The following is a 26,128-nucleotide window of genomic DNA, read 5'->3' as shown; positions in this document are numbered from 1 at the left end:
ACGTGTACTCTGATTTAGTAATACAAACTGAACGGATAGGCTTTACGTAAGAGAAAAAACAGGCAAAGAACATGAATAAAGGACACATCAATAAATAACACGTATTTAACATGCAGAATAGGTGGTCAGCTCCTTAACTGTCCAGTGAGAGCCCATTGAGGTGGTATTCCTTAACCGTAGATAGACGGGAACTTAGACAGTGGATCCCGGCCCTGCCGGCAAGGAGTGCGCCCGTTGTGGTGGAGAGGGCCTGGGACAGATTGTGCGAAGGGTGAGGGGAGGCGTTGGCAAGACTGCACGTGTCGTCTCAGCCTGAGCGTTGACCCTGTGCATCTACACCTGTGAAATGTGTGCCCACTGCTGCCGGCTGCAGTGTGGTTTGTGCCACTTGAAACAGTCTGACGGAATTCCGGAGGCTACTGACGACTGACAATATGATTCCTAACATCAGTGGCCGTCCACACAGTGGGAGTCTCTGAAACCTTTTCAAAGTAGCCTGCTCTTCCCTGCGCACACCTTTAATCCCGGCGCAAGGAGGCAGATGCAGGTGGATCTCTAATTTCAGGCCAGCCTGGTCTCCTAGCAAGCATTCTAGCCAGGGCTGTATAACTCGACCCTGCCTCAAAGGGGGAAAGAAGCCGAATGTTCATCTACGGCAGCACCTCCACAGTGTAGCTAAGGGAAAGGTTGGGCGGAAGCTACGTCGACGTTACTGCCTTCTGTGGAGAGGGAAAAGGACATTTTTCTTATTTATACTTAAACACTGGGGAAAACACACAAGAGCCTAATAATTACCCAGTGGGGGAAGTAGATTGGATTTAGATGGCACTTTCTGACTATTCACAGTTCCGTTCTTGTTTTGTTTGGGGTTCCTTGTTACTGTCCGCTGCTGAAAATTGACCCTTGGGCTTTGTGGATGGGAAGCCTTTGCTTGACTACCGAGTCACACCTCAGCCCATGTGAACTATTACTAAGGACCACAAATGCACTGCAGGCAAAGGCAGAAAGCGCCAGCAGAGAACAGTTTTCCCCACGGCAGCGACAGGGTGGAGAGGCCGGGAGCCTCCAGATGTTCATGTCGGTCTTAAGACACAGGAGTGAGAAACCCTGCTTTGCTCGGGCCCCTCGGCTCATCACCTCTCTTGTGGGCTTGAGGGGCATCACTGATACAGTTGCAGACCACGCTCAGTCTCCCGAGCACAGCCCCTTCAGAGGCCTGGGTGTCCCTTTGGCCCGTCTCTCACCACGTACTCCTCCACGAGCAAGCACTCATCTCTTTTCTGTCACTGCACACTTCTTTCCTTTTAAAGAATGTTACAGCTGAGGTGGGCCGGGGCAGGAGGCACCAACAGCAACAAGAAGGGCGCTGTCCCAGTGGGCCAGACAGTGGCCGCTTTTGCTTCCTTTTACTTACTGTTTTACTTTGCAATTCCCTCATGTTATCCCTGGATTAATTATGGCTCTAGCTCATTCCTTTCATGGCTAGCATTATGCTGTTGTAGGGCTATGTCCTGTACCAGTTTGTTTATTGATAGGCTCAAGCCGTTGTTAGATTTTAGTTGTTACAAATAAAACTACTGTATTATAACATCTTTTGTGCCCCTACCCCCATGCCGAGGCACAGAGGGCAGGGTGCTTGATTTATTTGCAGGTGGTTTGGTGTGACTCGAGTGTAGGGCGTGCTGTTTGATTTGGTAAGCTTTTAGGAATTTCGAACATCTTACTGTGATGCTGGCAGCTGCTGGCCAGGTCTGTGCTTTAGGCGGATAGGCGCCGCAGTCTGTGTAGTGTTGGGGAGGGCTGGGCTTCAGGTCGAAAGAGGAGACCAGGCCTGGTGGCTGCCTGAGAAGCTCAGTGATGGCTCTTGGGATGGAGGGAGGTGCTGGACTTGCATACCGAGCAGGAAGGCAGACCCTGCTGATCGGGTTTCTTCGGTAGAAAACGCTTCACCTGATTTACCACAGTAGATAAAAGCTAGGTACGTAGTAGTGTTGTCCAGAAAAGACTGAAGCCAGCTGGGTGGTAGCTGGCGGGTAAAAGGTTTACCGGATCTCTGCACAGGCAGGTTGCTGTGGTTCATACCTCTGAGTTCTAGAATCTCAGATCCACTGAGTTCTCAGTCTGTTTTGTGGGGTGACCTTGGTGAACTTCCTTATCCTGCGCAGTCCTCAGTTTCCTCATTGGTAAAATGAGGGTAAGAATAAGTGCAGTGTGGAGGAGTCTCTGTGAGTATTTAAGCGAGCCGTAAGTCAGGCCATGCTGTGCATAAAGTGGCCGCGCTCACAGAAAACACTGTTCACCTTGTCACTTCTGCTTGCTAGAGACGTAGCTAGCTTTGGTTTGACTGGACATTTTTCCTGCTCTCTTGGAAGTTGGTACAGTGGACATAGCTTGGGTTTCGCCTTGTGTGGCAAGATACATTTGGGACTGATTATATGTGACCTGCAGGGTGTGCAGAAGCCCAGCCTTAGGCACTGAACGTTCTTTCAGTAAGAAATATGTGGCGCCAGGCAGTGGCCGCGCACACCTTTAACCCCAGCACTCCGGGGACAGAGGCAGGTGGATGTCTGTGAGTTCGAGGCCAGCCTGTTTTACAGAGTGAATTCCAGGACAGCCAGGGGCACACAGAGAAACCCTATCTTGAAAAGCCAGAATAAGGAGGAGGAGAAGAAAGAGGACAAGGAGTGCTTTTCCAGGCTTCTGCAGTCCTCCAGGCTGTGTACGCACGCCTGCAGCTTTGGAGCGAGGAGCTGCGGATGAGGGAACACGCAGTGTCTGTCTTTCTGGGCTACTTAACACAGTGTATTTGCTGGTTCCATCATTTGCCCGCAGGCTTCATGACTGCACTTTTCTTTCCCACCAAGTAGTAATCCACTGTGTGTAAGGACCACACTTTCATAATCCCTCGTCAGCTGAAGGACATTTAAGCTGTTTTCATTTTCTAGCTACTGTAAATAGAATAATGAACACAGCTGAGCAATGAGTGGGATCGCTGGCCTTCTACGGGGTGTGTGTGTGTGTGCGCATGCATGCATATACCTGGGTCGTATGGTCTGTTTTCAGCTTTTTGAGAATTCTCCACACTGATTTTTCAAAGTGACTACACTTTATGTTCCCACTAACACTAAATGAAATTTCCCCTTACCCATATCCTCTCCAGCATTTGTTGTTATTTGTTTTCTTGATCTTAGCCATTCTGACCATGGTAAGGTGAAATTGCAAAGTAATTTTTATTTGCCTTTCCCTAATTGCTAAGAACGTTGAATACTTTTTGAGATATTTCTTAGCCATTGTTTGTTCATTCATTCATGAGTGAATGAATGAAACTCACTGTTCAGATCCATAGCCCTTTTTTTAATCAGGTCATTTGTTTTTGACTGTCTAATTTTTTAGTTCTTTGTAGATTCTATATGTTAATCCTTTATAACATGTAGCTAGGGAAGATTCTGTGGCTTTCCTCTTCCTTTGCTGTAAAGAAGGTTTTTAATTTGATGAGGTCAGTTGTTGGCCTTGATTATTAGACAAATGGAGTCCTATTTAGAAAGTCTTACCTATTCCCTCGTCTTGTGGGGTATTGCCTGTGTTTTCTTTTAGCAGTTTCAGTGTCTTGGGTGTCTCTGTTAATTTGTGGTTCATCCCTTTTGGGGCATCTGTCGCTTCTTGTGAGTTTGGGCAAAGGTCTGTGAATCTTGTTTATCTTCCCAAAGAACTAGATTTTAGATTTGTTGATTCTTTGTATCATTTTCTTCATTTCTGTTTCATTAATTTCTGCTCTGACTTGTATTACTTCTTGCCTAGATTTGGGTCTGGTTTGTTCTTTGTTTTTCTCCATTCTTGAGTTGGATCATCATTTATTCATGCTCTTTCTGTGTTTTTGATGTAGGAGCTTAAAATTATAAATTTCCTTCTTAGGACTCCATTTAATGTGTCCTAAAGGCTTTATTGTGTTGTGTTTTCATTTTCCCCTAGTTGCAGAAATTTTACTACTTCTTTTGAGTTCTTCGGCACATTTCATCAGTCAGCAATGCGCTGTTTAGTCTCCATAAGCGAGTGTGATACTAGAAATTTGTTGTTGTGTTTCATTGCACTGTGTGAGGGTATACGCAAAAGTGACTCCAGTTTTTCTGAACTTCTGAAGATTTGTTTTGTCTTAGGATGGGATCTCTTTTAAAGAAGCGCCTATGGACTTCTGAGTGCAATGTATGTTCCTCAGTGTGTGGGGGGGATATTCTGTAGGTAGCTACTAAGCGCATTTGCTGTATGCTGACATTTAATTCTGAAGTTTATTTTTTGTCTATTGAAAAAAATGCAGTCTCGAAATCACCTACAATTGCAGGCAAATGGTGTGAACTAGAAAAGATCATCCTGAGGAGTGAGGTACCCCAGAAGCAGAAAGACACACATGGTATATACTCACTTATAAGTGGATATTAGACATACAATATAGGATAAACATACTAGAATCTGTGCACCTAAAGAAGCTAAGCAAGACAGAGGACCCTAGGTAAGATGCTCAATCCTCATTCAGAAAGGCAAATGGGGGATAGACGTTGGAAGGGGGAGAAAACAGGGAACAGGACAGGAGCCTACCACAGAGGGCCTCTGAAAGACTCTACCCAGCAGGGTATCAAAGCAGATGCTGAGAATTATAGCCAAACTTTGGGCAGAGTGCAGGGATTCTTATGAAAGAAGGGGGAGATAGAAAGACCTGGAGAGGACAGGAACTCCACGAAGAAAGCAACAGAACCAAAAAAATCTGAGCCCAGGTGTCTTTTCTGAGACTGATACTCCAGTCAAGGACCATGCATGGAGATAACCTAAAACCCCTGCACAGATGTAGCCCATGGCAGCTGTCTCCAACTGGGTTCTCTAGCAAGGGGAACAGGCACTGTCTCTGATATGAACTCAGTGGCTGGCTTTTTAATCACTTCTCCCTGAGGGGTTGGGGCAGCCTTACCAGGCCACAGAGGAAGACAGTACAGCCAGTCCTCATGAGACCTAATAGGCTAGGGTCAGAGGGAAGGGGAGGAGGACCTCCCCTATCAGTGGACTTGGATAGGGGCATGGGAGGAGAAGAGGAAGGGGGCTGAGATACAAAGTGAATAAATTGTAATAATCAATCAATCAATAAATAAATAAAAAGAAAAATATCACCCACGATTGAGTTGTAGTTTGTCTTTGAGTCTTTTCATTGTGGGGATACACTTTGTGAAATTGGGTGCTTCAAATTTGATGCATATGTTTAAGTGAAATTCTCTTTTTGGTTAATTGCTCCCTTGATTAAAAGGAAGTATTTTGTATCTTCTAGTTAGTTTTAATTTGAAGTCTATTTTGTTGAATAATGGCTATCAACACTTACTTCCTGGTTCCATTTGCTTGGAATTCCACCCCCTTTTAAAATACCTTTCCATTTTAAGGGGATGCCTGCCTATCTTTAAAGCTGAGTTTCTTGTATACAAGGTATCTATTCAGCTCACACAGTCTTGATTGACACTGTCATTGTTGAGTAGAGAGTGTTGGTTGTAGCTATTTATTATTTTGTTAATAGTGCTTGGTGTTTGAATGGTTACCTTGTTATTTTTCTCCTTTGATGCTCTCTTGGCTGTCCTTATTTCTCTCTTCAGTCTGAAGTATTCCGAAGTATTCCCTCCAGTATTCTCTGTAGGGTTGGCTTAGTGATCTTGGAGTCTTTTAGCCTGTTTATGTTTTGCTGGATACCATAGATCAAGTTGTCAGACATTGCTCCAGTTTCTGGCTTTTCAACTTTCTGTTGAGAAATCAGCTGCTGTTCTGATGGAATTGCCTTTTTTGTGATTCCGTGTGTGTTTGTGTGTGTATCTCTTGGAGCTTTCAACATTCTTTGTTCTGTATTTAGTGCTTTAACTATGATATGTTGTAGGTTTTCTTTTTCCTGGCTTGTTGTAGAATAATAATATTTACTGTTGATTTATCTTTTAGTTAAACAGTGGCTATTCCTAAACCAGCTGTATACCCAAATCACTACACAGAGACTGGGATTTATTTAGTTAACCTAGAGCACAATGCTGGGCAATAGTTACTCCATCCTAAATCTCCAAGCCCGCATAGTTTCCTACCATTGAGATTTCCCAGCATTATACTTGCTTTTAGTCATATCATAGGTCCGTTTCATACTTCCTCATGGTTCCAAGACCTCTCCTTCTGATCTCTGCTCTCCAACTCCACCCACTCCTCCTTTCTCCTCCCCTCCTGACCAGGAAGTCCCACCCTATTTTCTCCATTGCACAGCATTGGCTGGTTGTTTAATTGAAAATACAGGGAACAAACAGTGGCATATTTACACAAACTTGAGATGCAATGTCTGGATTGAAACCAGATAGTGGGGGAGAGAAACCAGCATTTGATAAGGTTTTGCAATTTTGTTTTTATTAGCTGTATTTCTTTTGTGTGTATGAATGTGTAGGTGCACTGTGCGCTTGCAGTGCCCACAGGGTCAGAAGGGTCGGGAGCTGGAGTACAGAAGGTTATGAGCTACCGTGTGGCTCCTGAGAAGTGAACTCTGGTCCTCCAAGAGCAATAGGTGCTCTTGACCTCTGAACCGTCTCTCCAGCCCCATATTTCATGTTTTCTTCTGATTCCCCAGTTCCTACATGTTCTTAGTATTTTACTTTTTCATATTCTTCAATGCTCTGATTTCTCTTCAGATTCTGACGTCTGTCTTGCCCTTGCTCTGTTCTACTTGAGAGACTCTTCCCCCGAGTTTGCTCACTGGGTTATTGAGTTTTTTTCAGTTCCATCTTTAGTTTTACACAAGTTCTCTATTTTCAAATTCTGTTCCCTGAGTCGATGTTTGTATTTTCTTGGGTGTCACTTTGTTGCTCTTCTCTTTAAGCTCATTGGGCTGTTTGTGTCTTCCTTAGACTCCTTGAATTTTTTAACAAAGTTTGATTTTTCTTTTAAGCGCTGTGTCTTAGGGTTCATCTAAATAATTCTCACTGGAGAAGATTTGTGTGGAACTGGTGGGTTTGGGGAACATACACCATCTTGCCCTTTCATATTGTGTTTTATGATGCGACCTGGTCCTGTGGACTTCTTTCCTTGGTTGTGTGTCTGATGTGAGGCTCTAGGCTGCCAGCTTTGGAGGTTTGGTTCAGTTGTGGTGTTGTCCACGCGTGGGTAATCTCATCCGCTGCATGGGAAGCTAGCCAGCCAACCATCAGATACTCAAGTGTTGGTTTTGGATTGGAGCAACGGGGGAGATTCCAGCTCAGTGTTTGTAAGGATTCCTGTGAATGGGACAGATGGCTGGATCTTTCTGGGCCGAGGTACAAGCTGTGCTGTCAGAGGCAAAGTCTAGGGGTGTGGGCACAGTGTGCAAGCTGTGCTGTCAGGCTAAGTCTGGGCACAGTGTGGGTGGGAAAAGGGTCTTGAACCATCACTAGACTGGCACGATGTACAGGTTGTGTGACCAAAGTAAGGCCTGAGGGCTAGGGGTGGACAAAGTTATAGTATTAACTTCATGTTGTGTATTGTGTGTGTCATAAACTATTGAGAAATCATTAGCAGTTTTCCAGAAGAAATTCGGGAATTAAAAAAAATTAACGATGTTACTTATCTTTGCCTAGAGTTAGAAAAATAGATCACTCAATAAAAACAGTAAAATGGGGGGATTTCTATGTACAAGCTTTTGTTTGTTTTGTTCTGTTTGTCCGTTTGTTTGTTTGTTGAGACAGGGTTTCTCTGTAGCCTTGGCTGTTCTGGGCTCACTTTGGAACCCTAGACTGGCCTCAAACTCAAAGAGATCCGCCTGCCTCTGCGTCTAAGTGCTGGGATTGCAGGCCAGCACCACGATTGCCCAGCTGTGTACAACTTTTAAACCACAGTAACGATGTGTCTTAATTACTGCATGCATACCATTACAGGTTTAGTAAATAATCATTTAAAAAAAAAAAAACAGACCCAAAGTAAAAGGTTGATTTTCTCTTTTAAAGGGTCAGCCATTGTTCTATATTTAAACAGAGTTAGTCTCGTAAACACTAGCTGTTTTCTTTTAAATTTGTTGCTACATCTTATGTGTCAGTGTGTCTATCCCGTGGTCTCTGTGAAAGTCGGGACATTCCAGGAGTCGGATTTCTCTTTACAGTGTGTAGGTTTTGCCAACCAATGGCAAATCTGCTAACACCTGTCCATCTGCTAACACCCTGAAGTGGGCTTAGTAACACGGGGTGAACTCTTGCAGTGTCGCCCAAGTCTCTGGTCTAGTTTAAGGCTTGCTCCTGACATGCTTGTGATTACCTCCATCGTAGCACGCCTACAAAACCGTCTGCACAACTTTGGCCTCTCTCTCTCTCCCCCCTCTTTCTGGTTCCCTTCTCTCTCTCCTCTGTTTCCTGCCCCCTAACCCACAGCTCATAAACCTACCATTTAAAGTAACCCAAATGTGAGGCCTGTCTCCAGGCCTTCGGTCTTGCGCTCTCCTTGGACAGCCTCAGCTTGGGTCTCCGACTCGTGGGTGTAAAGTGAGTTGACTTAGAAGAGTGGTTCCGTTTTGATGACCTGTGGAAGAACCACATATTTTGACAAGAATTCTCCAGCAGCTCTGTCATGTGAAAATAATTTAATTTCTTAACGTGGGTCTTTCACTTGTTCCATTGCTTCTTAAAACTTGTGAGATACACTTTCTCGACCCTTATGACGTGTATTAATGCTAATTAGCAGAGAGGCAGCAAGTAATTACCCAAGAATTTTTGCAAAACAGACCAAAACAAGGTAAACTCCATGTGAAGCGGGCTCATGCACACGCTCAACTCTCAGTATATTAATGTAAGCAGATCGCAGAGGAGTTGGGGTGGCGAGAGTGTCTGTGCGCGGAGCCTCACTCGTCTGGCACACTCGTCTGGGCTCTGCAGGCCGGCATGCTCGCGCTCTGTTTGCTGCTCATTTCTGCTAGCAAATGGCTTATTAATGTTTCTAAAGATGGAAAAAGACAGCAGGGCTAAGTATTTAACTAGAGTAATAATGTACAGTGTTCACTGAGGTTTTTAAAAAGTGATTTATCTGTAGCATTTTAAGTGTCTGTATTATGAGAAATTTGGTTTATGTTTCCATACTGTCCATAATTGTTTGCCTTTATGGTTCTATGTTTTTTGAGACAAGGTCTTATTATATAGCCATGGCTGGCCTGGCATTCTCAATGTAGACTCAACTGGCCTTGAACTCTCAGAGAATAGCTGGCATCTGCCTCCCAAGCGTAGGGATTAAAGGCATGGCCCCCACTCCTGGCTGATGATTTAATGTATATACCAATTCTAAGGTAGATTTTGATGCTTTTTAGGGGAAGCTCTCTTTAGCCCTCCTTAAGCCTGCTCATAAAGTCAGTTGTCATTAATTTATTTGTAAGAATAATATACTTTAAAATGTTATTTCAAATTCACTTTTTAAATCTTAAGAAAAAGTATTAATCGTCTATTGACTTTGCTCAGGGATCTCAGGAAATAAAGACAAGGAGCCTGAGACTTAGGATGGATTATGTTGCCAATGTGACTTGTGCCTGGAGTCACACTCTATATAACTCAGGCTGGCCTCAAACTGAAAGCAATCCTCCTGCCTCAGCTTCCCAAATGCTGACGCTCATAGGTGCAGTCCACAGCCCCCAGCTGGACAGTTGCCATTTTTGAGGAAATTAAATTGCCAGTTACTGGCACATCTCCATGTGCACAAAAAATTGAGAAAGTGAACTGAAGTTTCAGATGTGGATACAGAGGCAGAAAGCTCACCGACCTGCGCACGGCCTTCACCTGGGCTCGAACACAGCCTTTGCACAAAGCGCAGGTCTCGGTGTGGTGTGTCGGCGCTGCCTGTAGGGCTGCCCGTCTCTGCCATCTGTCTGTGTTGATCGCTGTCGATTGCAAGGGACTGGCTGAGCAGCTGCGTGCCATGCTGCTGCTTTAGCTGGAAAGCTGACCCATTCCACTGTTGTTTTATGCAGTTCTTCTGGCTCTGCCTCAGTCTTGACACACAGCAGCTCCGGAAATAGCCTGAAACGCCCAGACACCACAGAATCCCTGAATTCCTCCATGTCCAATGGCACAAGCGATGCTGGTGAGGGGCCTTGAGGACTTTGTTGTCTTGGCAGTGTTTGAGTATGGCCGGGCGGCGCCTAAGCCAGCTGCTGTGTTGCAGATCTTTTTGACTCCCATGATGACCGAGATGACGATGCGGAAGCAGGCTCGGTGGAGGAGCACAAGAGCGTCATCATGCACCTCTTATCACAAGTCAGGCTCGGGATGGACCTCACAAAGGCAAGGACGGGGGCGCGCGCGCGCGTGTGTGTGTGTGTCTGTGTGTGTGTGGGGGGGGGGCTTGGCCCTGGGTTAACGTGCGTGCAGATGGGTGAACTAGCGCCCTGTGGACAAGTGAAAGGGAGTTTTCAGAGATGACACTTGGGGGTTAAGAGGCGAGACTGATGTGCAGCGAGTGAGAGACCCCTGTGTACCTCGCCGTATTGAGACTCGTGCCCTCTAGCACAAATCTGCCTGTTTAAAATCAAGACCCTGGAGTCCTGTAGAGTCCGTCCTGACTTGGTCTAGTCTGTCACACTCTGCTTTCTTGTTTTCGTCCACTGTGTCGTGGGCGAGGGGTTGCTCACCCCACCACTGTCTTCACGTCTTATTTGTGTGTCCGTGTCACCTCTGTTACGGCCTTACCGACCTCTAAAAAGCAGTTCAATGAATTGTTTCTTAGCTATGCCTTCTCCTGGTTCCCCGAAGAAAGCATAATTTCCTCAGCCAGACCCAGGGCCACTTACGTCTTTTTGATGTTTGTAACATTCCAACTGAGACAGAAGTGCTGTGTGTCACGTGCAGGGACAGCAGAGGTTTGCACCGAGGAACAGGAAGCAGGAAGCGTTCAAAGCCCTGTGGGTCCCGCATCTGCTTGGCAGGGCAGTGGGCGTTCTGAACTGGGACTTCTTGGACAGTGTGCAGCATAACTGGGGAACTGTGGGTGTGGCGGAATGGGTGCCCGCCTTGCAGCGGTGCAGAAGTCTGCTTCTTGTGGACTCTGATCCTCAGGAGTCAAATGTGTGTGTTTACAGGTAGTTCTTCCAACGTTTATTCTCGAGAGAAGATCGCTCTTAGAAATGTATGCAGACTTTTTCGCACATCCGGACCTGTTCGTGAGGTAGGTGACAGCTCGGAAGTGGCTGCTATGTAGCGATGGTGCCCGTCTGCTCAGCTATCGAGGCAGGCCCTCCCCCTCCTCTGGCGTGTTTGGGTGGGTGAATCTTCTGTGTGGTGGAGGGTTTGGAGGCCCTCAAGGCAGTCACTGACAGAGCTGCTTTAAAGTCTACTAAGAGGCAGGCCGGGAATTTAAAAAGCCAAGACTATGAGCTCATTTGGAATTCATTTAATTCTGCTCAGCAAACCTTTCTAACACACCTATCATTTGGCAGGTACTTTATTACAACCCTAAGAAAGAAAAAGTTTGGAAGTCCACTTACACAGTGAATCATAGGCTGTAACAGAAAGCCTGCAGCCTGAGCTGCATGCATAGGGAAAAAAGCATGCCGAGAGACTGGCAGTGGGTCATTGCTTTTCGACAGCAGCAGGAAATGCTCCAGTCCATGTTCTCTGACTGCATCCCGTGCTCTGGCTTCCTAAAGCCAGAGGCACATTACTAGCTCAGCATGGAATAGGTTGGGGAGAGGGAGAGAGCAAGAGAGATTTAAGAGAAACCGGTGACCAGTTCTCAAAGTGCAGGCATGTTAAGTGAGACGCTTAATATCTAACTGACGGGTGGGTCCGTTGTAATGCCGAAGGGCCATTAGGCACTTAATGGCAGTAGCTGTTTTTTGTGGAAATTTGAAGTTTGTTTTCCTCAGAGGAACCACTTTAGAATTTTAAGAGTACAGCTGAAACATGAATAAATCAGAAAAAGTGGAATACTAGAAATGCATGATTAACTCCAGAATGAAGGACAAAGGTGCCAGGCGGACGACAACCCAGCTAAGCTGGCGGCGTCAGCAGCCACCAGGTGTGGGCAGCACTCGTCCTCTGTCAGAGAAGACAGCAGTTGTCAGGCTAGTGTGCCCTGCTGTGTGGAGGGGCGGCTCTTCGGACAGTGGCCTGCTTGGTTGAAAGGAAGAGGATAGGCCTGAAGGTGTAGCTCAGGCTCTCGCTCACCCAGCAGGCATGAGGCCCTGGCCTTAATTGCTAGTGTTGCAAAGAGTAAAAAATAAAATGACAGGGCAGCACTCAGAGGCCGGGGACTTACACAGGTCTGCGCACACTCACCTCAGCCCCAGGGCAGCGGGGCCTGCATCCAGTCTGCTTAGAGACTGGCCCTAAGGGCGAGGCAGAGAGGACCAGAGAAGGACCCTGACATCCTGCTCCTGGCTCTCACACCTGCACGCTGGGCTGTGCACTGCACGCGTACTTACCATGCACACTCATAAACGCCCTAGAAAAGGAAAACCATTACCCATGCGTCTTACTCGCTGTTTCACTGCTCTGAAGAGACACTGTGACATGACCAAGGAAACTCTGACACATTACTTTAATGGGCTTGATGGAGAGCGTGGCAGACAGGCAGGCATGGTGCCTGCCAATCTGTGGGCAGAGAGAGGTCTCGGGTAGGCTTTTGAAAGTTCCAGGCCCACCTGGAGTGACACCTCCTCCAGCAAGGTCACACCTAGTCCTAAACAGTCCTTGACAGGGGGCTAGGCGTTCAAAAAGGCCCCTGTGGAGGCCATTCTTATTCAGACCACCGCCCCATATATCACTGTGCAAAGCAACGTGGCTATGGCTGTATTAGTATCAACAGAGAAAAGAAGGTAAAGGTCCTGTAGTCCCAGCATTTGTGAGGTAGAGACAGGAGCATTGCTGTAAATTAGAGACCAGCTAGCATACAAATTAAGCACCAGGCCAGCTTGAAGAGTAAGACCCTGTCTCAAAACAAACAAATGGGTCAGAAAAATAACCAGAGACAAATAGATTGTAATGAAGAAAGAATGAATTTATCAAGAAAACACACACACACACACACACACACACACACACACACACACACAGCTTCAGGAGACATGCAGCAGGCCTGAAGTGTAGCCCAGTGGTAGGGTCACCCCACCCCCCAATACCAGACTAAACACAGGGAGATGGAAGTCAGCCGGCCCCTCCAGAGCTAACTGGAGAGTCGTCCCAGGAACTCGGCAGGGGCTAGAGAGATGCCGTGTGGTTGAGTCCTGGCCGCTTCAAGAGGACCCAGACATCTAGCTTCAGTGCCAGGGTATCCATGCCCTCCACAGGCACCGGGCATGCATGTGGTACATGTACAGACATGCAAGCAAAACACCAGGACACATAAAATATAAAATAATACATTTTTAAAAAGAAAGTCACACGTTGTTGTTTTTTTTACCATAGTAGAATTAAACCAGCTTGGTGTGAAGGCACAAGCCACGGCAATACCACCACTCAGAGCTAGACAGGAGAATCAACTCAAATTCAAAGCCCAGGGACTTAACACCCTGTCTCAGAAACCAAGCCATGATTAAATTGGTGACCGGTAATTGGGAATATAGGCGTCCCTGGCAGGGAAGCAGCACACCTGCCCGAAGTTCCGGAACAAGCAGGATGAAGATGTAGCCCGGAAGCCAGCAAGAGTATTTGCCTCGGGGCCATGGAGTGTGCAGAGGGAAGTGGCTTGAGGGAAACGTATGCTCTCTGCTCTGACTGGGTGGTGATTAACCAAGTGGGTATAAACATCTGCTGGAGTCTTATAAACCCTAGAGTGTCACACTGGCATTGGCATCCACAGTGTGGTCCAGCGTGCACCCTGCTGAGAGGGAGCGTCATCTTTGTCCTGTCTTCCAGCATCAGCGATCAGAAGGACCCCAGGGATCGCATGGTCCAGGTTGTGAAATGGTACCTGTCGGCCTTCCATGCAGGAAGGAGAGGGTCAGTGGCCAAGAAGCCGTACAATCCTATTCTGGGCGAGATCTTTCAGTGCCACTGGACATTGCCAAACGACTCAGAAGAGAACGCAGTGAGTTTCTGTGGGCCGGGGTCTATGAGCCGCAGGCACAGCTTTTGGGAAGCAGTTTTCTCTGTGGGTCGTGGGAGTAAACTCAGACTTGGCCGCAGACTGTTTTACCAGCTGAACCTTCTGGGGGGCCTGGGGTTAGGGTTTTCAGTTATTTCACACTGTGTGAAGTAATTTAAAGATTCAGTGATCTCAGATGCTCACTGTGGAAAGACTATTGTTGGTGAGCATTTTCTGTTAGCACGGGGACGGTGAGAGAGGAATAGCATGACTTGAGGATGGACATTAAGTCCGATCACAAGGGCCTTGTACACCGTAATGGTTAAGTTTCTGCTTATTGGAGTCTGTTATGCTTTGAGAATGATCATTGTAATGATTTTATGTAAACTAAATTTGGAACCAGCATGCTCTAGAAAAAACAGCTGCATTTGTGAGGTGGAATTGTGAGCAGCTCACAGAGGGGAGTCAGTCGGAGAGATGTGTCCTTGTTCGTGGGCACCAGCAGCTCTTTAACTGGCAAAAGCAGAAACTGTTGGACGTGTGAATGGAGCCTTCAGAGTGGAAGCTGCACTTGTAGGAAAGTCTGGTGGAGAGACATTTGAGTCTGCTGGGGTGGTTTGGATGCCGCTGTGTGAGAACCAGCCCAGGGCGCTGCTATGTGCGTGTTGTTTAGTTCTTGGTGGTAGGGCATGGCGGATGGAGTGAGAGCCCCTGGTGGAATCTGTTTCTACGTTTTAGAGACTGAACTCAGCCTCCGTGTCCTTACCTGCTAAGTCGCCTCCCTGGCCTGGGGCTCCGTGTAGAGTTGTTTGCAAGCACAGACCACAGCAGGGAATGCAGTCTACGTAGCTTCTAGGCATGAGAAAGAAGCAGCCCCGGCCCAGAGCGCCCTGCTCAGGGTCATCTTGTGGAAAATAGGCCCCTGTGTCTGTTTCCAAGGACACATTAATGTGTAGGCCTCACTGAAGACAGAGGCAACGGTCAGCGCACACAAGGGTGGCTGTGCCAGGCCTGGCTTTAGAGCCTGCTCACAGGTGAAGCCTTCAGGAATCTTAGTGTAGGCAGGGAAACTACCATCCCTAAGGGGCAGTGGTCAAGTGCTACAGTGAGAGAGAGAGAGAGAGAGAGAGAGAGAGTCTGTCTGTCTGTGTCTGTCTGTCTAGGAGAGAGCAGAGATGCTGCTTGTTAGATTCTGCATTGTCCTGCTTTACCTAAGAAGTTTTTTAACTGACGTTAAAATTGCTTCCAGGAGCTCGTTTCAGAAGGGCCAGTTCCCTGGGTCTCTAAGAACAGTGTGACATTTGTGGCTGAGCAAGTGTCCCATCATCCACCCAGTAAGTAACACGTGTTTCCTGCAGTCTTAAACTGTTCTAAAGCCTGCCGCCCACAGCCAGGGCCAAGGATTTGTCACTTGAGTGCTGTGCATCCTCTGTTCCCTGAACTGGACGCTCTGTTGGCAGTTGCACAGCCTCGGCATCACTGAGTGAGGGGTACAGAGTGAAGGTTTGGGAACTAAAGGTTAGAGCTTCCGAAGTCACCTCACCCACAGCAACCTGGAGACCAAAGAGAGAAAGACACAACAGAAGAGTGGATTGTGGGGACCCAGATTGTGGGGAGGGAGCATGAGCTTCCCTGCCGAGCAGGACGGGCAGCTCTCCTGCTTGGTGGCCACTAGGGTGGCCATGGCCTCCTGCCTGCCGGCTCTTCGTGTACTTGCTCTGGGCAAAGGGGGCATGCACTCTTAGCATGACCTTGGCTCTTCCCTGGGAGGAGGATCAACTGTAGAGCCAGTCAGTTTGGAGCAGTGACTATACACTCACGAAAAACACTCTCTTTCAGTTTCAGCCTTTTATGCTGAGTGTTTTAACAAGAAGATACAATTCAATGCTCATATCTGGACTAAATCAAAATTCCTTGGGATGTCAATTGGGGTACACAACATAGGCCAGGGTAAGTGTGTGACAATGTGGATTCCAGCTTGTACTAGAATTAGACACTAAAGGAAAAACGTCCCTTGAAAGTCAGGCTGGGTGTCATAATTTACATGAAAATGTGAATGTAGAGGAGGGAACTCGGGGGTGGGGTGGGGATAATGTACTATCCTTAAAGTAGATGGCGCGCAGTGCCCCCGGGCAGACGTCAGGCCGGGGCTGCTGCCCTAGCAGAGGCTGCTCTTCTCTCCACAGGCTGCGTTTCCTGTCTGGAGTACGACGAACACTACATTCTCACCTTCCCCAACGGCTATGGGAGGCAAGTAGATCGTTTTCCATCAGCTGCACCCCGTTCTCGCCTCAGCGCACTCTCACCGAGAACCTTTGATTTTGCAGGTCCATCCTGACAGTGCCCTGGGTGGAGTTAGGAGGAGAGTGCAGCATTAACTGCTCCAAAACAGGCTACAGTGCAAACATCGTCTTCCACACCAAGCCTTTCTACGGGGGCAAGAAGCACAGAATCACTGCAGACATTTTGTAGGTATTTTGTCTTTCTGCCTCGGTGTCCGTTCTCTCAAGTACTGTTCTCTTGACCGTCTGTTGGGAACTAACCATCAGCTGACCTTGTAAGCAGGTCTCTACTGTAGGCGTCAGTCTCCTCCTAAAATCTCACATCAAAAGGAGACCTTCACCCTGGACCCACAGCAGTGGGGTGGAGGGTGGGCCCCTGCTGAGCACGACCCTCCTAAGTGCTGAGCTCCTGCACCCTCGGACTCCATCCTTGTCGGGGCGGACCGTGAGCTCGTCCTGAAAACAGGCTTTGGGACCTGCAGTGTGGCGTCTGCGTGCCTCCACAAAGGCCTTCATTTCTCTAGGGAAAAACAGTAAACAGCACAGGTAGGTTCGAGGCAAGACTTCCTTCAGCAGGACTTGGGAGGCAGCTGTGTGTCTGAGTAACAGGAGCTTGTGGCTTCAGAAACTGCCTCCAAAGGAGTCTGTCCAGTGTGCCTCAGGGCCTTTTCTCCACCGTGAAACAGTGTCCCAGTGGAGTAATGCTTGAGAACAGTTTGCAACTTGAGACTGATAGAAATTGTTTCTTTTCTGTTTAGTTCTCCAAACGACAAGAAGTCTTTCTGCTCAATTGAAGGGGAGTGGAATGGTATCATGTACGCGAAATACGCAACCGGGGTGAGGACTGCATTTCGCCACTTGTCTCAGCTGCGGTGTGCGCAGCCCGCCCTTGGCCTTGTTTCCTTCTTCTGGAACTTCAACCAAGAGCAGCTGGCATGGCTTTAGGGAGAACCCTCCCGCCCTCCACCCACTTTCCTACACTATACCTAACAGAATGGCCTCAAAACCCTGGAGAATAATGTGTTTGAAGCAGTGCTTAGCAGTCACCCAGTAAATGTCTCGTCTGTTGTCAGAAGGGTGTAAGATGAAAGTCTGTTAGGGTTACTAGTGCTGTCGTGAAATGCCATGACCGGGAGCAGCTCAGGGAGAGAAAAGGGTTCATTGCACTCACACTTCCATCGAAAAGGTTCCTCAGAGAAAGCAGTGAAAGCAGGAAGTCAATCAGGGCAGGAACCTGGAGGCAGGGGCTAGTGCCGAGGACATGGAGGGCGCTGCTCATGGGCTTGTCCCCATGGCGTGCTCAGCTTGCCGCCTTTTTTTTTTTTAATTAAATTTTATTTTTTTTATTATTAGTTACATTTTATTAACTCTATACAGCTATCCCAGCTGTATCCCGCTCCCTTATTCCCTTCCAATCCCATCCTGACGGGGGACCTCCTCCCCTTTCATCTGACCCTGTTTTATCAGGTATCTTGAGAACTGGCTGCAAAGTCCTCCTCTGTGGCCTAGCAGGACTGCTCCTCCCTTGGGGGGTGGGGGTGTCAAAAAGCCAGCCATTGAGTTCCTGTCAGAAATAGTCCTTGTTCCCCTTACTATGGGAAACCAATTGGTTACTGAGCTACCACGGGCTACATCCGAGCAGAGGTTCTAGGTTATATCCATACATGGTCCTTGGTGGAGTGTCAGTCTCAGAAAAGACTCAGCCTGCCTTCTTATAGAACCCAGGACCACCAGCCCAGGGATGGCCCCACCCACAATGGGCTGGGCCTCCCACTACTCCGTTAATCACTAATTAAGAAAATGTCCTACAGATAGATCTTACAGAGGCATTTTCTCAACTGTGGCTCCTTCTTCTCAAGATGGCTCTAGCCTGTGTCAAGTAGACATAAAACTAACAGCAGAGAGGCTGGAGAGATGGCTCAGTGCTTAAGAGCACTGGCTGTTCTTCCAGAGGACCCGGGTTCAAGCCTCAGCACTCACATGGCAGCTCACAACTCTGTAACTCGAGTTCCAGGGGATCTGACCCGATCACAGACATACATGTAGGCATAACACCCACCCACATAAAATAATTATAAGATTAACCAGCACAAAATGCTAATTTGTGTTTTATACACTCCGGTTTAAGATTCATAAAATTTGTTGACTGGCTTTGCCTCAGGCATAGAGGAATGGGGCTGTCCTGCCATGAAGGAACTGTTTTTACACACACTCAGTGTGTACTCAGCCAGGTATCTCCGTGGATTAGCGGGAGCTGGTGACATGGAGCTGAGGGGGTTGCAGCCCACCTTCAGGGGCTGCTTACCTTGGCGACTGGTCCTCGAGCGTGTATCTAATGGAGTGCACGCACAGCCATGCTGAAGCTGGCTGTTGAATGGCCTCTGAGTGCAAAACAAGAATTACTCTAGACGTGGGTTGCATAGGAAACTCACTGTGCTAAGATGGAGGGGCCTTAGGCCTCAGAGGGCCCTGAGAAGGACCTCCGAGTAACACTAACGCAGCTTCACTCTTGCTGTCTAGGAAAATACTGTCTTTGTCGACACCAAGAAGTTGCCTATCATCAAGAAAAAAGTGAGGAAGTTGGAAGATCAGAACGAGTATGAGTCCCGCTGGTAAGGAACCAGAGCAGCTGCCATGGTGCTTCTGGCTTGCCTAGGCCCGGGTCCACGTGGGTCAGAGACAGAGCATGGAAAAGCAGTGCCAGCTGAGCTCCAGTGCCCGGGTCCTCTGGCAGGACCTGCACTAAAAGCTTTGTAACCACAGCTAAGTTCTGTGCCATCTCTGCCGCGTTCCCGACAGCTGAGATGGCTCCTGGAGAAGGAGCTGTTTCTCATGCCCTTAAGTCCCTGCTGCTGGCCTCTTGACCCTTTGAGACCACAAGTGGTTTCCTGGAATGGAAATTATCAGATCCCCTCCTCTAATGCTTTCTGTTTATACTTAAAGACGCTCAAGCCCAAGAAAGGAATTGATTCCCTGAAGTTGTGTGAGAACCAGAGCGGGGGGCAGAGGCAGTCGTTGCTCATCTGCTGCTCTCTCGGGTGCCACTGCCTAGCCCTGCTTCCCTTGTTGACAGTTAGCACCTTGAGGTCCAGTCTACACTGCGGCCCTCGGGAGCCGCCAGGCGGTGTGGGTGTGTGTCCTCACAGCGCCTTCCATCTCTTTAGCCTTTGGAAGGACGTCACTTTCAACTTAAAAATCAGAGACATTGACGCAGCAACCGAAGCAAAGCACAGACTTGAAGAAAGACAGAGAGCAGAAGCCAGAGAAAGGAAGGAGAAAGAAATTCAGTGGGAGACAAGGGTAAGTCGTTTCCTCTGTAGCTTGAGCACTAACTGGTTTGTGTCAGTGAACACTGCGGATCCTGGACCCTACCTGACACTCACTTTAGCAGCGGGAGAGGACGGGGTGAAGATGTGCACTGCCTAACCGAGTCCTCTTCCTTCTGCAGCTCTTCCACGAAGATGGGGAATGCTGGGTTTATGACGAGCCGCTACTGAAGCGCCTCGGTGCTGTGAAGCACTAGGCTGGCACCTCAGCCCCTACTGGGGACCAGGGCAGCAGGCATCACTGAGCAACAATCGATCTTCCTTCAGGAGAACCTGGCACTCCCTTTTTATTGCAGTGGTTCCTATCTCAGGGATACTGGACTTGACGACACAGATGAACAATTAAAGTGGAAAACGCTTCCCTTTTCTCCTCTGTGGCAGTTACAATTTTGACTTCAGTCCTGAGAAAAACTTCAGGTTTTGAAACAAGATGTCTCTTCCTTTTCCAGATCCCACGCTTTGAAAAGCATTTATAGACGGACCCGGGTCTCAGCTTCCTGTCCTTCAATTCTGTTGAGGCATAAAATCCTTGTCTCCTAGTTCATATACTCTCTGGTTCTAGATACACACACACACACGATATACCTGGCAGTTTTTCACAAGTACACAAACCTGTAAATACTGTATCCTCAGAGTTGTTTTAGAAAATTAGCGCAGTGTATGAAAATCAAGTGTTAAGGAAATTTCATGGTTTCACCTATAACCTTTATTTTAGAACTGAACTATTAGATTGTATCTAAACCTGGATTAGTATGCAGTGCTTCTTAAGGCTTCATAAAATAATTTTCCAACCTTTTTAAAAATATGTTTCCTTGTTTTGTGAGCTCGAACGCCAATCTTGGCAACCTGGCTGAAGCACCGTTCCCAGCCCTCCACCACACACCATCATCAATAGCGCGTGCTGCCCATCCTGGAACCTCACTGGATTACAGAGCTGGGGACTTCACTTTCCCACCCCCAGCCCCCAAAAAGGCCACAGCAGATGGCTTGATCTGAAGGGAAATACAGAACTATGTTTATTTAAAAATACATTAAACAAAAACAGGGCAGTTTGGTGCTATTATAACAAATTAGTTGCATGTAGGCACACAAGAACTGAGTTCTCAGAGGACACAGGCCAGGGCCCCCACACTGCTGACCGAAGTGTCTGGATCACACTTGGCTACTGTCTATCTCATTGCCACCCAGTACAGTAGCCCTGCGTCAGTCTTCTTGTAAGTCACATCTAGGTTGCCAGCGCGAAAATCCAACCGAAGCCCTAAGGCAAAAGTGTAATTCCAGAAAATGCACACACGTCTTTAAATACACACTGCTTCAGGCCAATGAGACTGCAGTTTATTTGACTATTTTATGGTAGGGGAAGAGGCTGAGTGTTGATGTGAAGGCCCTGATGTCCGTGATGGGGATAGTGGAGTCTGCCAGGAGAGGAGAGGGCGGCAGGTAGAGGAGCCGCATCCCTTCACGAGAACTGGGATCCTCGCTGGAACGGGTGCCATCCTCTTCCAGTTCATACTTCCCATATCCAACAACCTGAAAGGCCAAAGAGGGGGTTTAGAAACATGCCAGCTAGATGTGAGCAAGACTTCAGATGGTTGGCTGCACTCACATGAACGCTGAGCATTTTACTTCCAGGTCCTCTGTGAGCCTTGAACCAGCTGACCAGGTCTGACTTTGAGAAAGACTTCAGTGCTTCAATCTTGCAGAAAGAGAGGACGGGAAAAGAGCATGAGTAAGGGCATCGTCTTAGGCAGAAGTCTGTCCCCCACCCCCTAAGAATCTGAGTTTATCTTACTTGGCTTGTGTCAGCCTGCCCTGCCCTTCCACAAAAGGACAAAGATTGTCAGGGACTGGCCTTCCTAGCAACTGTGTGTGCATTAGCAGCACAGCGGGCACCAGCAGGCCAGCTAGAGCCAGCGCGCGGGCACTGCACACTCCCGCAATGGCTGAGCTGGGCTGACGCCACTGGTACGTAGTGCACAGCAGTCGCCTGGACAAGAGGACCAAAGCGCTCTTGTGATGGTCTCATTGATTTCAAATGTCAGCTAGAAGTCGCCAAAAGACTGGAGGAACTCCATGAAAACATGATTGCTCTGTTTCTGTAGAACCCCGTTAAGTTACCCCCTTAAAACTTCATAATAACCTCTGGCTGGTCCATGTAGAGGTAAAGGTCAGCATCTTAAAGAGCTGCCAGCCAGGGAGAGACTACAGAGCCTGAAAACCACAGAGGAAAGAAACAGTGAGCCAGGAAACATGGTCGAGGTTTCCCTCCACACAGCACTGTCTGGACCCAGGACAACGCAGCTGAGGGCTTTCCCCAGTTCTTCAGGGCTGTCTTGCTCTGACAGATCATTACCTCGTGGGCAAGGCGGTCAAAGAGGTACTGCTGTGTCACCACTTCATTCCAGTTCCTGTCCACCTCCTCCCCGAGGTGCGTGTCCTCACACTCTTTCAACTTGATCAGAGCTGTGACCTGTCAGAAACATGCTCAGCCATGACCTCACACCCATTCAGAACAAGCGGCTGTGGCGGACATGCCAGTGTGCGTGTGTGCATGTCTCTGCGTGTGTATTGGGGGTTTTAGAGGGACACCCTTGCCATCATGCAAGCATGGCAGTGACCAGCTCTGGTGTCCTGAAGGATTCCCAAGATGGGGCACTAGTCACCTGAGTATTGAATGCATCTTCAGTGAGGTTCTCAATCTTCTCCTCGAAGCTGGAAAGAAATTCTTCTATCTTCTTGTCAACGGTTTCGGAGCTGAAACAATTTGGGTAGAAGCCAAAGGAACTCAGGCTCACTCAGGCGTAAAGCCTGAAGGTTTTCTACCCTAAGCCAGGAAAGCAAAGAAACTGAGGAAGAGCTGCCGCTCCACACTTCGGCCTCCTTTCTTAGTGCCACACAGTGAAGCACTGACATCCACCTGGGCCACGCCACGCCACGCCTCACACTGTCAGGGCCTTACCCTCATGGTCCACGTCTCCTGTGGCTTTGTTTGTTTTTATGTGTATGTGTGTTTTGCTCACACGTGTGCCTGGTGCCCACAGAGATCAGAAGAAAGCACTGGGTTTCTTGGAGTCAGACACAGGATTGAGCCACCACAGAGGTGATGGAAGTGGTCCGCTATGAGGACTGGTAGTCCTAGCCGCTGAGCTATCCAGTGGTTTGGGGGTTAAGACAGTCATGAGGCCTGGGCTGGCCCTGACTTATCCACGTGACTGCCTCCCAAGTGCTAGGATTACAAGAGGATGCGATCACGCCTGCCTCTGTGTGGTACTGGGAATCCAACCCAGGGCTTTGTGCATTCAGAGATACTCTATACCATCAGCCCAACAGCCCTTTTCTCTGCTCTCCCTGAAATCAAACATGTAAGCCCCACAGAGTGAAGTATAAGATTTGAGCGACACCCTAGAGAAGCCGCAAAGCCTCTTGTTGGTCCTAGATGGGTTGGCCATTGTCCGCCCCACCCCTGCCAACTAAGCTAAGCTAAGCAAAGCAAAGCATGCTGGCCTCAGCTGTACAAGCCTCAGGGGCGAGCCTGCAGCTACTCACCACACGACCCCCTAAGAGCAGCGGGGACCCAGTCACTTACTTGTATTTGGTTGCCTGAGTCCCAACGGTCACGGAGAATCCCAGAATCCCAGATGTGTTCCTACAGGTTGGGTAGACATGGTACCTAGAGCCAGACAGAGAAGTTGAGGAGTTCACGAGGTGACCCGGTCGCTGCCCAGAGAGGCGCTGAGCACGGCAGTAATGGGCTCCTGCCCTTTTGGAAGTGTGGGCGCGCAGCTGCTTGTGTGGAAGTGCAGGTCCCCACCGCTGTTCAACTAGGTACAAGCTAACTTTTCCAGCTTGTCCAGCGCCTGAACAAACTGAAGGCGTGATCATCGTCCATCATACAGACTGCCGAAGGGCGGACATGTAGGTACTCCCCTGTAGGGTGGGCAAGGGCCCCGGTGGGCTGGCCAGCTGCCTGCAGGGGAAGCCCGTCCGCAGCGCTCTTGCCCGCACTTACCCCAGGGTCTGCTTGGTTCGAAGGAAGTCAAAGCAGGGCTCCTCCATGTGCATCTGTAACCCAGCACACATCCATCAGCCCAGCTTCCGGGAGAGAAGCCAATTTCCTGCCCCAAAGTTCCATAAATTCCAAAACCCAGCCTCCCATACAAGCTTTTCTCCTACGCGGTCCAGGCCCTTGACTGCACATACGGGCTGCGGATAGACAGCCTGACCCTCCAGTTACAAGTTTCTGACCTGCACAGCTGCACAGCCCTTCGGCATAAATGTTGGCCTCACGGTAGACCAGGAACCCCTGAAGCCCACCCTCCGTGCACTTACCACAAGAAGCTCCATGAGTGTGTATTCTCTTAGACTCCTGGTACCTGACTGAAGGGGAAAGGTGAGCAGATGAGCAATGGCTCACAGGTTTAATGACCTTGGCCACTACTCTCCTAGGGTTCCTGACCTCACAGTCCTGTTTATTAGCTACCTTCCCAGCGGCCTGAGAGCCCGAGGGCAGGAATCCCACTGGAACACCGCTAGTTGTAGACTGGCTGGCACTAGTGTACACTTCCAGGTAGACACGGGTGAGCCAACAGTACCTAGCCTGACAGCTCCTGCCTGCGAGGCCCAGGATACATGGTAAAATCAAGTACCTGTCATTCAAGGACCTAAGGAGGATGGCAGGGTAGTGGCTGTGGAGGAGCTGAATCTGTTTCTCAAACACATAGGCACAAACCAAGTACTACGAAAGTAGCCCAGAAGCCTGGAGAACAGCACACAAACTCAGAATAAAAGTGTAGACGGAGGCCAAACAAGGACGTTGCTAGTGCATGTCAGAGTAGGTCTCTTGCAGGCTTCTAGGACATTCATTCCTTGGCTTTCCTATTTCACCAGAGGAAAAAGACAGTGCCTGCATGTCCTACCAGCTCTGACCAACAAGCAGCAAGACTTCCTGTTTCCCTTTGAGAGGGCTGCAACAAAACCAGTCAAGTCTGTTCTGTGGAGGGAAGAGTTTCCTAAACGAAGCAGTTTGTATGAGATGAGCATGGCATCATTTCATGATGCATTTACTTCTGAAAACCAGGACAATGTCAAATAAGACAGGACGGGAGAGGAGGAATGACTGGGGAGATGGTTCAGGCGGCCAGTGCTTGCCTACATGCACAAGGACATGAGTTCAATCCCCAGAACCCACACTTAAGAAATACAGGGTGGGAGCTGGAACTAGCTCCTAGCACCCGAACAGTGGCTCACAACCGTCTGGACTCCAGTTCCAACGCTCCAACACCCCTTTCTAGGCTTTGCAGGTACCAGGCATACACGTGGTACACTGATATACATGCAGGCAAAACACTCCAATAAAAATACTTTTATTGGAAAAGAAAATTCTTGGTATGATGGCATATACTTGCAATCACAGGGCTCAGTGACCACCAGCCTTTCCTACATGGTACACTCCAAGCCAGCGAGGGACTTGACTCAATTTTTTAAAAAGAGAGGGGGCAGGGGAACAGATGGCACCTGAGGAATGATATCCAAGGTTGACCTCTGACTTCTACATACACCTGTATGCACACACAGACACACAGACAATGGGGAGACGGGGGTCAGGCCCAGGATCAGCAACAATAAAAAGTCAAAAAGAAAGTAAGCAAGGCCATGTTACCCAAAGGCTAGACCACAGACTGGACAGGACAGGTTCAGAGAGGATATTCACAAATTAGTAGTGGGATCAACCAAAGGCTAAAGCAGGCTCTGAGCCGACTGAGGGGTGCTGAAAGGCACTTTTTTACAGACCGCCGCCTCCTCCCTCCACTGGGTCCCAGACAATAAAGAATTCTGCCTCGCATTTACCACCCCACGAAAAGCAGGTGATGGATTCTTCCGATCTGGTGGCCATGCTGTCTGTACTGCACTGACCGCTCAGCTAAGTTCACTCTCGTTTCTTCCTGCATGCCCTTTAACAGATGCCTTCTCAGTACTTGGGCTCGGTCGGGGACGGACTCCCGCCACCCTTGAGCTAGTGGCCCACTCACCTGGTAGTACACGGTGACTTCAGAGTTCGCGTCGCCTTTGTTGAGAGCTTTGACCTTGCACAGGTGGTGGCCGCCCGGCAGCTCCACCACCTGGAACTGCACAGGCATCTCCCGCTCCAGGGGCATGAAGTTCAGCTTGCTGCAAAACAGTCAGCGTGGCTCCCAGGGGCAGACCTTCCGCTCCCCCCAAGCCCAAACCCAATACCTTGGGCTCCACCTCCCTTCTGAACTGCTCTGTTTACATCAGGCTCGAGAAAGCCAAGCAAGTGCAGGGAAGGTATGAATCAGCTGAGGAACACTTGGCTACAGTTTAATGCTTTCTGGGAAGGGCACCTCAAAGAGAAAACTGAACCCAATACTTACTCAACAACGTATTTCAAGAAATCCATAGACTCCTACAAGATAAAAGACAAGCAAACACGGACCTCAGAATTGGTAACTGCAACCTCTAAGTGCCTGCACACTCTGGGCA

At 48.5% G+C, this 26,128-nt stretch overlaps 2 protein-coding genes across 8 annotated transcripts in view; one reads left to right on the top strand and one right to left on the bottom strand.

Moving 5' to 3' along the window:
• The window catches only part of Osbpl9 (oxysterol binding protein like 9), a 121,125-nt gene extending 100,695 nt beyond the window's left edge, over positions 1-20,430 (top strand). For all 6 annotated transcript variants that reach the window (XM_055628790.1, XM_055628788.1, XM_055628791.1 and 3 more), the window contains 12 exons: positions 9,968-10,080; positions 10,162-10,280; positions 11,075-11,160; positions 13,851-14,022; positions 15,269-15,353; positions 15,859-15,969; positions 16,206-16,269; positions 16,347-16,487; positions 17,060-17,138; positions 18,822-18,913; positions 19,466-19,601; positions 19,750-20,430. In XM_055628790.1, coding sequence (XP_055484765.1) covers positions 9,968-10,080; positions 10,162-10,280; positions 11,075-11,160; positions 13,851-14,022; positions 15,269-15,353; positions 15,859-15,969; positions 16,206-16,269; positions 16,347-16,487; positions 17,060-17,138; positions 18,822-18,913; positions 19,466-19,601; positions 19,750-19,824 — 1,273 coding nt within the window. In that variant the 3' untranslated portion in view covers positions 19,825-20,430. The remainder of the gene's footprint in view (positions 1-9,967; positions 10,081-10,161; positions 10,281-11,074; positions 11,161-13,850; positions 14,023-15,268; positions 15,354-15,858; positions 15,970-16,205; positions 16,270-16,346; positions 16,488-17,059; positions 17,139-18,821; positions 18,914-19,465; positions 19,602-19,749) is intronic.
• A 510-nt stretch (positions 20,431-20,940) lies between these two features.
• The window catches only part of Nrdc (nardilysin convertase), a 65,468-nt gene continuing 60,280 nt past the window's right edge, over positions 20,941-26,128 (bottom strand). For both annotated transcript variants that reach the window (XM_055628784.1, XM_055628785.1), the window contains 9 exons: positions 26,020-26,051; positions 25,657-25,795; positions 23,957-24,004; positions 23,637-23,689; positions 23,214-23,297; positions 22,291-22,381; positions 21,981-22,097; positions 21,234-21,323; positions 20,941-21,157 (listed from right to left, as the gene is read on the bottom strand). In XM_055628784.1, the coding sequence (XP_055484759.1) occupies positions 20,963-21,157; positions 21,234-21,323; positions 21,981-22,097; positions 22,291-22,381; positions 23,214-23,297; positions 23,637-23,689; positions 23,957-24,004; positions 25,657-25,795; positions 26,020-26,051 (849 nt within the window). In that variant the 3' untranslated portion in view covers positions 20,941-20,962. The remainder of the gene's footprint in view (positions 21,158-21,233; positions 21,324-21,980; positions 22,098-22,290; positions 22,382-23,213; positions 23,298-23,636; positions 23,690-23,956; positions 24,005-25,656; positions 25,796-26,019; positions 26,052-26,128) is intronic.

This window comes from Psammomys obesus, unplaced genomic scaffold, assembly GCF_907164565.1.
Source record: "Psammomys obesus unplaced genomic scaffold, mPsaObe1.curated_primary_1811, whole genome shotgun sequence".
NCBI classification, from domain to species: domain Eukaryota; kingdom Metazoa; phylum Chordata; class Mammalia; order Rodentia; family Muridae; genus Psammomys; species Psammomys obesus.
Note: the sequence above shows the minus strand (reverse complement) of the source record. Positions and strands in the feature narration are given on the sequence as shown.